The 12,241-nt window shown below is 39.9% G+C and overlaps 1 protein-coding gene across 6 annotated transcripts in view; it reads right to left on the bottom strand.

The window, feature by feature from the left end:
- Positions 1 to 12,241, bottom strand: part of PARD3B (par-3 family cell polarity regulator beta) — a 734,574-nt gene that overhangs the window by 398,852 nt on the left and 323,481 nt on the right. For all 6 annotated transcript variants that reach the window (XM_053281579.1, XM_053281603.1, XM_053281561.1 and 3 more), the window contains one exon: positions 5,520 to 5,693. In XM_053281579.1, coding sequence (XP_053137554.1) covers positions 5,520 to 5,693 — 174 coding nt within the window. The remainder of the gene's footprint in view (positions 1 to 5,519; positions 5,694 to 12,241) is intronic.

The following is a 12,241-nucleotide window of genomic DNA, read 5'->3' as shown; positions in this document are numbered from 1 at the left end:
TTTTACAGAAGTAGTAGTTCAACCACCATTAAAGAGCTGAGGACTAACTATGAGGTTATCCACACAATCAAAAACTATGTCCTTCCACCTGGGTTTGGAAGCTGTGTATGCTCACAATTTTTTGATCGTGTGGAAGCAAGGTAAGAGGATAACCTGGGTAGAAGTGACTGTGTCGAAGCAAGGTAGGAGGAACACCTGGGTAGAAGTGATTGTGTGGAAGCAAGGTAGGAGGAAAATCTGGGTAGCTTTTCCTTCTACCTTGCTTCCACACAATCACTTCTACCCAGGTTTTCCTCTTGCCTTGCTTCCACACAACCGAAAATTGGAAGCACACATAGCTCCCAAACCCAGGTAGAACACAGTTTTTGATTGTGTGAATTACCTCTATATCTCACCCAATTCTCACATTCACTGAAGGATCACCACCACAAAAAATGGTGCTTGGTCACTCCCACTGGGTGTCATTTAAACCAAAGAAGAGATAAGATGTTACATCCTATGACTTCCCATAAAATAAATTGTTATAATTTCTCTACCTCACTGATGCCTTATTCCAACAGCTACTCTCTCTGCTGCTTTTTTACCTGCAAATTTACAAAACAAGGTTCTCACTGCTCCTTTGCTCATTTCCAGGGACAACTCCAAAGGTTGTCCTGCACTGTACACATGGGAGGAAACCACCAACCAAGGAAACCATCTCTAGTTGTACTCACTTCTTACACTGTGGTGCTAGTAAAAAGAATCCTCCTGACTCAAAAGTAGTACCCATCTTCTTGAAGACTAAAGGCCACACCTGCAGCAGTTCTATTCAGCAGCTGTGGCACATGCTCCAGGGGAGACTATCATGTCACTAGTTCCTTCTCCCTTCACACTAGCCTTGGTATCTCTATACAGTAATCCCTTAAATGATACTGAATTTGTGTGTTATTTACAATCCTTTTATTGCACATTAACTTTCAAAACTACTTACATGACAAGCATTTGTAGTCTGACCACTTCAATGATTTTGGCATTGGTTGTGAAATTATTTTTAGAGTAATTAGATGCTGCTTGTCAACCAAGAAGGATCTCAATACACTTTACACAGCACATGGTACGAAAAATGGTTCCCTGTCCCAAAGGGGCTCACAATCCAAAAGGAGGGGAAATGGAGACACCAGCAGCCCCTTTTAAACGTAAGAGAGCCACCCCTTTAAAAGGTACCCCTTTTCTCCACTAGTAAGGGCACTTCATGCATACATTGAAATTGTCCTCTCCTGCCCTCACTCTCAACTGAGTTGCTTGCCTTGAGTAAGACGGTTATGTAGCTACATGACACAGTTATATCCTTCTGTTCACTATGTCAGGAGTTCCCCAACCTGTGTTACTCCAGATGTTGCTGAACTACAACTCCCATCACCCCCAGCTACATTTTATTATGGATTATTGGAATTGTAGTTCAGCAACATCTGGAGGACCACAGGCTGGAAACTCCTGCACTCTGTGATTCATGACTAGCTGTAGTCACATATGATTAACCCAAAAAGGAAAAGCCAAGACCATCCAGGGAAGAAAAAAGGAAGCAGTAGCCTCCAGGAGAAACAATGGGATCACACAAAAAAAATTTAAAGTTGAAACCTAAAGCCTAAGCATTGCCTAATATTTCCTTAGGGAAATATTTCTAGCACACCAAACTGATATTTTTGGCCTGGGGAAAAAGCTAAATTAGAGAGTATTCAGTACAGGCTTGGATTATATACATCACAGGCAGAATTCAAGATAAAGTGTCTTCTGACCACAACTGGCTGGCCATTATTACTCCATCTGTGAAGGCAGCTTGTAGCCTTGTCAAGACAAGAAAAACTGTGCCAATGGTAATTTTTTGACAGCCAGCTGGTTTCCTTCTCTCCATGGCTGCCACATATGCTCTGTAATGAATGCACACCAGAGTGATTTGGGAAGTAAATGGCAAACCCTTAACCCATGTTCCAATGTGTTTGGCTTTTTAAGGTTCTCTCCCTCTTCCATTAATAATCATTCTATATTTGTTCTGACAGTTCTTTTATAAAGATACACAAACTAAGCAGAAATATTTTTAAATTACAGTTTTAATTGTTCTACTGTGGGGGAAAGAATGTCACAAATGCTCCACTTTCATAACTATTAAAAATACACTGCCTTAATTCAAAAGTGTTCGAAAAGCCATGCCAGCCTAGGCTCTATTTCACAAATCTGAATTCACATGGAAAGCAAGTAGACCTTACTTTCATGGTACAATCACTTGTGATAGATTCTTTAGAGCTATCATTGACACATTTAGATCATTTCACAATGTATCTATCTAAGTGTCTGACCATGTATGTGCATGTAATGCCATTTCTACCACAAATAGCATGTGGTAGAAATGGCATTCTTTTACATATGATGTTCACGCCACAAAAACTGAGATTTGGTTTAATTTTAGTCACACACTCAGCACCCCTTGTCAAATTCTGACCACCCAAAAGACCACCACTAAGCCTGATCTCTCTATACATTTTGAGAGTCTTAACTGTAATATAGCATGACTAAGTTCTAGTCTTAAATTTCTGCTCGTATCAACAGGGGAAACAATCTCAGTATACAGTATCTGCTGTATCTGTCAGGCACTTTGGTGCTTAAACTGGGAGCTCTATGAATCAGACCACTGGCTGACTACACAATGGGGTTGCTGGTTTAGCTGAAACACTCAAACAGCCAAGAATCTTCCCAGAGACACCAAAGCTCAATCTGCTGCTGCTGGACAATAAAGAATTCTCAGAAGTGTTGCCTCCTCTCAATCTGGATAACGTGTTGCTAAAATAAGCCACCATAATCTCCTTCTGTGTTGTCAAGGCTATTGGTCTTTGACCTGCTTCACCTATACACCCAAATATTTGCCTGCTCCTGTGCCTGATGTCTGACATGTAACAGTAAAATGCAGATCACTAACAACTGTATCAGTTACGGAACTAATGTACCAAAATTCTTTTTACTAATGAGAAATGGTATCATTTTAATTGTTGAAGTGGCACCTGACCAAGGTAGACTCCATTCAGCTAGAGATTACCATTTGTTTCCCATATATTAAAATTTGGAATTCTCTTATGTGCTTTTGTATAAATCTCTAGGAGCAAAGTCCTACTAAACACAGATACCTATCAGGAGAGGCGGCTTTAAATTAACAGCAGCACACACCACACACACACACACACACACACACACACACACAAAACCCTCTGCTTTTCTGGTGCTTTGACAAACAACAGAATCGATAAAACAACTGATCAGTATGCTGCCTAATTAGAGTATTCAGTTAGTGAAACAGAGCTGTCATGAAAAGGTTCCATTAGTGTTCCAGCCAATAAAAAAATAATGGATTTTTAAACATATCCTGCTGTACCAAGCTGAGATGCAGCAGGGAGGGAAAAAGTTCAGGTAAGGGAAAGACTGGGTCATGGCCCACTTTGCTACAGTCTTCAGCCACAAACTGAATTATAGTTGAACTTCAAGCACATTTTACAAAAATTAATTTCTGTTTAAAATGAACTTGATTCTATCAAGAGCTCATTCTGTATTCTTCACAGGGCACATGCACACTTTATGCAATGGCGTGAAGTACAAAGGTATATGAGGAAAAAACACCTCTTTGGAATGGATTCACAACAGGACATTCGAGGTATGGTGAGCATATTGGAAACCCTGCTTGGAAAAGCCATACTGAAAGTGAAGGCTATTGTCCTCTTTTCAGCAGAACAAACATTAAAAACAAACAAACAACCGACAGAGCACAAAATAGGAACCTAATTTGTGGATAGGTATTGCAGGCAACTATATACCAAAGAAAAGTGCAATTGTCTCTTTTTGATTTGGTGACAGTATAGGGTAAGTTCATTTTTCTGCATGCATAGCCAGATAATCCCCTTTTGGTACATTACAGCATATAAGGGAATTTTTAAAGTGAATTTTACTAGATAAAATATTTTGTCCTGCTATTCTTCAATACATAGAGTAAAGCACAACATCTCTTGCCTCTTTTATCACATACTGCAGGTTTAAACCCTGCAAAAAAGAAAAAGAAAAAGAAAAAAGAAATCTAATACATACAGACTCAATCGTATAATGCTTTCTGATAATTTTGCTTATTTATTTTAAATAAATATTTGGCTGATACACAAGCTGTGTCCATTTCTTGAGATAAACTACCACAGAACAGTGGTGTATATACTGGTAACCTCCAGAGTCGACTACTGAAACGTGCTCTATGTTGAGCTGCCTTTGTACGTAGCCCGGAAACTGCAGTTGTACAGTATGAGGCCACGGTCCCTGGGTCATCTCAGAGAGACCATATTACTCCTATACTAAAAGAGCTACACTGGCTACCAATACGTTTCTGGACAAAATACAGGGTGCTGGTTATAACCCCCAGTACAGTACTTCCAGTGACTGCTGGTGGTGTCTCTTATGTTTCATTTTAGAATGTGAGCCCTTTGGGGACAGGGAGCCATTTTATTTATTTATTATTTATCTGTGTAAACCGCCCTGAGCTATTTTTGGAAAGGCGGTATAGAAATCGAAATAACAACAACAACAACAACAACCTACAAAGTCCTATACAGTTTAAGTCCTGGATATTTAAGAGAACATCTGCTTCACCATGAGTCCCACCACCCATTGAGATTAGATGGGCAAATTCTGCATTTGCCACCAGCTCCTCTGGTGGCTATACAGGGATGGGCCTTTGCTCTTGCTGCCCCAAGACTCTGGAATGTGCTCCCTGCTGAAACAAGAGCCTCCCCATCGCTCTGTCAAGTGTTAAAAAAGTCTCTGAAGACTTTTTTTTTTTCATTCAAGCTTTTAAACTGGAATGTGATTTTAAATTGTTTTAAGGTTTTCATTTTTAATCTGTTTATATTGTAAAATACCCAGAGACGGAAGTTTGGGGTGGTCTACACATCTGAATGAATGAATGAATGAATGAATAAATAAAGACTAAGATTACTTCCAAATTGTTCAAGTTTTACTTTTTAAGCCACAACATCCCAAAAATTTAGGGAAAATAACACGAAGATCTGTTGTCTAGTTGTTATTGTGAAGTTGGCAAACAGCTATATGAGCTCACAGAATCAATGTGAGGGCAATTATGTAATAGGCTTGCAACCTTCTAATTTGTCTTTCACTATGAGGTAATTGGCTGGCATAACAGACCAATTCACATCAGAAGATCTGTGATAGTCGTTTCCCTTGTTCAAACTATAAAATACAACCAAATGAATAATGAACTTGTTCTTCAGTTTAAGACAAAGCAGGACCACTAACAAGTTGCTCTTGTAATACAAGGGTGGTGCAATGCTATAACAAGGGGTTATAATAATATTATAGATGCATTTTCAAAGGATAAGAAGCAGCAATGCCAACATTATCAGTTTCAATGGTAATTCAGCTCTTTCCTCACAGCTGTTGTCGCAGAATGGTTCAGACAACCCTTGTTAAAAAATATTCTGCAAAAATGCTTCCCATACCACTTCAGTTTGCCTATCCAGTCTTCTGAGAACTACAAGCTGAATCATCCCACGAATATTTCCCTCCATAGACATGGAACGTCTCAAGGTCTCCATCGCTTCATGGTTCGATTTTCCAAGCAGAGATTCCCCGTTCACTGCAATAAGCTGGTCATTTATTCGCAGTCTGCCATCCTACAAACAAGAGCATTGAATATATTGAGACAAAAAGCAGAGATTTAAAAAAAAACTTTTAAAAACTTCAGGGTTTTTCTTTAAATTAATTAGAATATACTGGTAACATTTTCCATAGAATTTGAGAAGTCTTAAAACACAAGTTGGCTAATATCTGTTTTTATTAACTATACCTTGGAACACATTACTAAATATACACAATACACAGAAAGGTTGGAAAGACAGAAGGATCAATTTGGCTGCATCAAAGTGTGAGGAAAGATCTTGTCAGAAGTAAACCACTAGAGGCAAATTTGACAGGGCTTTTCATATATTATTTTTGCAACCAGAATCTTTGTCCTCTACAATGGATATCTCATCAACTGCAAATCAACAGGTACTGGTCAACACTCAAAGCGCTATGTTATTAATTCCATGCAAAAGGCAGGGCTTTCAAGTCCACAACAAAACACAACAACTATTCTGCACAATAACCACACTAAAATCTCATGCAGTGGCCTGTGAAACAATAAGCTGCAGTCTGAAAAAAAATGTGCATTCGGAACGGATTAATTTCGTAAGTAGAGGGACCACTGTACACTTTCTGATCCCTGTCCCAAATATTTGTTTATGAGCTTCTTGCACTGAAGCCACTAGAACTTCACTCTAGGTGTCTTTAGGATTGTAATCAAGTGCAGGGCCATGTATGGCAAAAATAGGTCTTCAAACTGCTACTCATTTTTAAAATTTAGTATCTGCCACTGATTCCTATGTGCTCATAGCATACAAGAAATGCTCCCTTTAAAACAACAGCAACATAGAAACAGTAGTAATTCGTATTAGGAAAACAATCTCTCTTATCTTAAAGACATCTTCACTCATATTATTCATAAAGCTGAAGAAACCTAATATGAACTGATATGGTCTATAGTGGAAAAAAGACAAACAGAAGAGGCATACTTACAGTAAATTTAATTTAATCATAAGTTCATTAATAGTCTTCTAAGTCTTCTATAACCACTCGTCAGAGCTCCTCTTTTCCTCATGTCTTAGTCATCCATTTTACACACACATACACATACACCCCCACCCCACCCCCATATTCATTAATTCTGGTTGTCAACCTCATGCCTCATACCTAAAGTTGCCAACTCTAACTAAACATTTTTGTCCCTATCAACAGTAATCAAAGCTATTTACATATAGTGTAAGAATAGTAAGCACTAAGTGGGAGGAATACACGAATAGGACTGGAAAATAAACCAAACTAGTGAGACAAAAAACAAGTAGCTTCAAATTAACGCAGAGTTTCCTCTAGAATAATTATTAGAAGAATTGTTTTGGAAAAAAGTCAAATAGAATGGTCCAAACATCAAGCACCGCAGACAACTCACAATTGACACTCATGCGTTTGCAATAATTTACCATATGTCGTGGGAGCACTTTGTATTTTCAAGTAACTTAACACCAGCAGCACTTATTTTTGAAGATCTAACATTGCACAAGGCCTTTTACCAAATATGCTACCAAATTTGATAAACATCAACAATGACCTTAAAAACACTTTAGGATTGTAAAACCATATTAGCTTCTGAAGTTACAATAATTCTACATAAAATGTTTACAGGCACATCAAAGGATAATACTTGAGTACTACTTCTTCATTCCACCATGAAGACTTCACAGTAAGATATACTGTATGATGAAATCTTTATTTGAATCTGTAGGGTTGATTGTTTGTACAGTCTAGCTCATTTTTTTCAAAATATTATTGCACTGCATGAAAGAACTGGAGGAATAAATTAAGCCTGGAACAATATGGAAATTTCTGGTGTCGAAGTCAAAGGAAGAGTGCCTGGATGGAGACTGGGAAGGTGATCTGTAACAAACAGGATGTATATATATTTTTAAGCAGTGCAGAACAGGTACTAGTCAGATATGTGTGTGTTCTATATAAACATCTTCACTAAGCTGAAAGGAATAATTCATTTTGAATGGTCAGAGGAAAAATGAATATTTTATTGCTGTGAACTGTTATGAAGATTTTGAAAAGTTCTTTTATTTTACCTTGTGCAGATCTCAGTTTATTTAGGTATAGCTGCTTCTTTGCTTAAGGATCTTTCAAAATATATGCAAGTCTAAGAAAGTATGGTTCAAATTATATGTAACTTATAAATCTAAGGCAGGTAGAGTGTGATCCATACTAAGCAGATTCCAACATATTCTACAGGTTTGGGATGCACTCGTGGTATCTCCATTTCAAGCTATATAGAGCATTGGTGGTGTGGTTTGTTTGTTTTTTACATTACTCGCCTTTTATATATATACTTATAGCACAATGGCATTTTGAAACTTTTACTCATACTTATTGGCTTGTAGGTAAGAGTTTGGATTTCTTCGTCTGCACATAGTGTTTTATAACACTGTACTCTGAAATAAATTCAAAATAATATGTTCTCTACATGCTAATATGCCAAAGTAATATGTGCTCTATGTGGAGCTGCCCTTGAAGACTGTTTGGAAGCTGCAGCTGGTCCAAAAGGCTGCTGCAAGGATGCTCATGGGCACAAGTCACTTCATGAATGTTACACCCACCGTGCAGTAGCTTCATTGGTGTATCAGTCAGCTTCCGGACTAGATTAGGTACTGGTCTTGACCTTTAAAGTCCTACACAGCTTGGAGCTGGGGTACCTGCCAGACTGCATTCACCATATGAACCTGTCATGGCCCTCTCTTCGGCATCTCAAGTCCTACTCATGGACCTGTCATGCCTTTCCTCCAAGGAGCTCAGGATGGCATACATGATTATTTCCCCCTCTTTTATTCTCATAACTACCTTGTGAGGTAGGTTAGGCTGAGGAATAATGACTGACCCAAGGTCACCAGTGAGCTTTAGGTCTGAGTTGGAACTGGAGCCCAGGTCATACTCTAACCACTACATCATAATGGCTTTCAATAATTCTCCTAGTGCATGTGCCTAGAACCGCCCAAAGCGTCAGAACAAGTTTACATAACATAGATCTGGCCCTCAATGTGCATGTACCTCCAACCAAGCTGTGGAGGTAACAGGAAGGGCCACACTGAGCAAAGACAACGATAGCTACCACAAAGGCATCTGGATTACATCACTACACACAATTTAAGTACCATGGCTTTGCTGTTGCAGATAGATTGCTACCAACATTTCCAAGCACAACTTCTCCTTCACTAGACTAGGCTTAAATTCACAGTGCTGGATAAGCCCTTTCTAGGCATGCCTGCTCCCTATTTCAAGGACTGTTCCTTATTTAGGATTAAAATGTAGGGTTCCTTTTCAAGTTAATAAGAAATGAAGTTTGTTTCATTTTTTGTCATTCAGGCTAGGGCAGGGCCACTGACTGCAGCAGATGGCACACACAACCACAGGAGGGTGGCTCTACCTTGCAGGCATCTAGAAAGCAGTCTACAGCCCTTGCCCCTGCAGGTGGTGAGAGGGATGCCTTGCGGAGTAGAACAGTCAGGCCTGTAAAGAAGTGGCTCTTTTTGAGAAAGACACACTTGTTCATTTTCTCTCTCTTGAGTTTTTCGCTGCATACTGTCATCATGGCATCTTCCTCCACTCAAAGAAGGCAGGAAAATGCAGAAATATTATGAAGACTAGTTCAGATGCGGAGCCTGACTGCCAGCGGCCCCACTAACCCCACCCCCACATCTGACATCAGACGTGGGGGCTAGCCTTGCCCCCGTGTCTGAAGCGGGAGACGTGGTCTGGCTCCCGAACGGAGCCCCGTGGCTCCGTTCGGGAGTGTGTGTCAGGCCGGTGCTGCATTTGCAGTGCCGGCCATTTAACTCCCGAAGGGGCTGTGTGGCCCCTTAGGGAGCTAGTCTAGGGCTGGCGCTGCGTTCACAGCACAGCCAGGAGCAGCTTAAGGCAGTTTGTTTCATTTCCCCTGCCTTAAGGCAAGGAAGAGCCACTGCTGGCCGTGCCGTGAATGCAGCACTGGCCATTTAACTGCTGAACAGGGGCCGCACAGCCCCAGCTCAGGAGCTAAACCAGCACCCCCATGTCTGACGTCATACTCGGGGGGGTGTTGGGGCCATGAGGTGCGGCCTGATTAGGTGCGGCCTGGGTTCTTTGAACCAGTTGGTCCAATGGTGCCTCCGCCTCTGGACTGGTAGAAACGAACCCATGTATTCGAGAAACCACTTGCTTAAAAGACAGTACTCAACTCATTTATTTATGGTGAACGACCAAATAAACACTACAGAGACTTAAAAGACAGTAAATATACACACGTAGACAAATGTGTTGGTACCCCTCCACGAAAAAAGAAGAAACTACCATTGTCTCTGAAGTAGGGATGTGCACAAAACCGGTTTGCCCGGTTTGGTTCGAATTCTAACCAGGTTCGAACCAGGAGGGGGTGGCTCGGTTTTGGTTTTGCTCAAACCTCCCCCTTGTTCGGTTTGAATTCGAACCATTTTGAACAAGTTCAGACATCCAAAAATGGGTAGGGTGGTAGCTGGCACCCAGAGGTACCTGCCACCCAAACCCCAAAGCAATCGGACACTTGTACAATTTTTTTAATGAATTTTTGAAAATTATAATATTTCTGCATTCTCCTGCCTTTTTTGAGTGGAGGAAGATGTCATGATGACAGTATGCAGCCAAAACTGTTCTAAACTCAATAAAAAATCGTGCGAGTGTCCGATTGCTTTGGGGTTTGGGTGGCAGGCACCCCTGGGTGCCAGCTACCATCCCACCCACTTTTGGAGGTCCAAACCGGTTCAAATCGAACCACCCCGTTTCGGTTTGAATTCGAACCTGCAGCTCGAACCTGATGGCTGGTTTGGTTCAAATTCGAACCTTCGAACCACCCCAGTTCAAATTCGAACTGGTTTGAATTCGAACCAGTTCGCACATCCCTACTCTGAAGTAACTTGAAACTGACAGACGTAATTGGCACCCATCATTGTTTATTCCGCATTTAACAAAAATCAGACTTTGCTTTAGAGTTTTGATGCAACAGAATATTTCAAATAATAACACAAATGAAAATCCTATTGAGCACGTATGGAAAGAATTGAAACATGCAGTCTGGAGAAGGCACCCTTCAAACCTGACACAGCTGGTGCAGTTTGCTCAGGAAGCGTGGGCCAAACTACCTGTTGACAGGTACAGAAGTCTCATTGAGAGCTACAGGAATTGCTTGTTTGCAGTGAATGCCTCTAAAGGTTCTGCAACAAAATATTAGGTTAAGGGTCCCATCACTGTTGTCCATGCCATTTTCATTTGTGTTATTATTTGAAATATTCTGTTGCATCCAAACTCTAAAGCAAGGTCTGATTTTTGTTACATGTGGAACAGACAATGATGGATGCCAATTACGCTTGTCAGTTTCAAGTTATTTGAGAGACAATTGTGGTTTCTTCTTTTCTCGTGGAGGGGTACCAACACATTTGTCCACGTGTGTAATTATTATATAAATATATCTTATACATTACAGTATATTCTAATAAAGTATAATTAATGTTCAGACACATACCATATGTTATTTCATTAAGATCTTACACTGTGTTCCTTATTTTGGAGCTATATATTCAGGTGGCAAGCCTAGTAATTTCTTTGAATTGTTAATGATCTATACTGTCATTTTACAGAGTAGTCAATTCTTCTTTGTAACCCAGTTCAATATTACAGTGTTAATATTACAGTGTTACAGTATTAACCTCTTTTCTAGATGCTATCCCAAGGCATTTCTGAAACTCATTTCTGAGATCAGTTTCTCACTCATATTGTCTCTTCTCAGTTATCACAAGCTATCTGTAGAGACAATCCTTATAAAAATAATGATTTTATAGGTTATAACTTTAGTTCACTTAAATTCAAAGTATATGTTTATGCCAACAACATTTATAGTTCTTGCAGCAAGTAAAATTTACTTCAAGGACAAATGTATAAGATCAATAGTAGCACAAAAATCCAGAGTGTGAAAGTAGAAGGTCAGTATCCAATCTTGGTGTTGAAAAGCACAATTACATACAAAGACAGAGATAAACATTTAATATGAACACACACACACACACTTATATATGTCATTTTAGGATGTTTATGCCCAAGTGATGTTTTCAGATTATAGAAGAAACTAATGATACACAAGCCCCATCTCCTGACTCAAAAACTATTTCACATTGACCTGTTTTGAGGAAGAAGAATTGAACTTTGGTCTGGATAAAAGAACCATGAACAGAAGTAGAAAACGTGTAAGTGCTGTTCCATGAACTCTTGTGCAAGAGCTAGCAGAAAACTTACTGCAATGGAGCATCACTATGCATCAGTGGTTGAGTTACAGTATGAGAAACAATCAATAAGGAAAATACAGCCTCTAGAGTTTAGTAGGATAAAGAGGAGAGCTGGTCTTGTGGTAGCAAGCATGACTTGTCCCCTTAGCTAAGCAGGGTCTGCCCTGGTTGCATATGAATGGGAGGCTAGAAGTTTGAGCACTGTAAGATATTCCCCTTACGGGATGGAGCCGCTCTGGGAAGAGCAGAAGGTTCCAAGTTCCCTCCCTTGCATACCCAAGATAGGG

The sequence above is a fragment of the Hemicordylus capensis genome, chromosome 1 (assembly GCF_027244095.1).
Source record: "Hemicordylus capensis ecotype Gifberg chromosome 1, rHemCap1.1.pri, whole genome shotgun sequence".
Classification (NCBI taxonomy): Eukaryota; Metazoa; Chordata; class Lepidosauria; order Squamata; family Cordylidae; genus Hemicordylus; species Hemicordylus capensis.
Note: the sequence above shows the minus strand (reverse complement) of the source record. Positions and strands in the feature narration are given on the sequence as shown.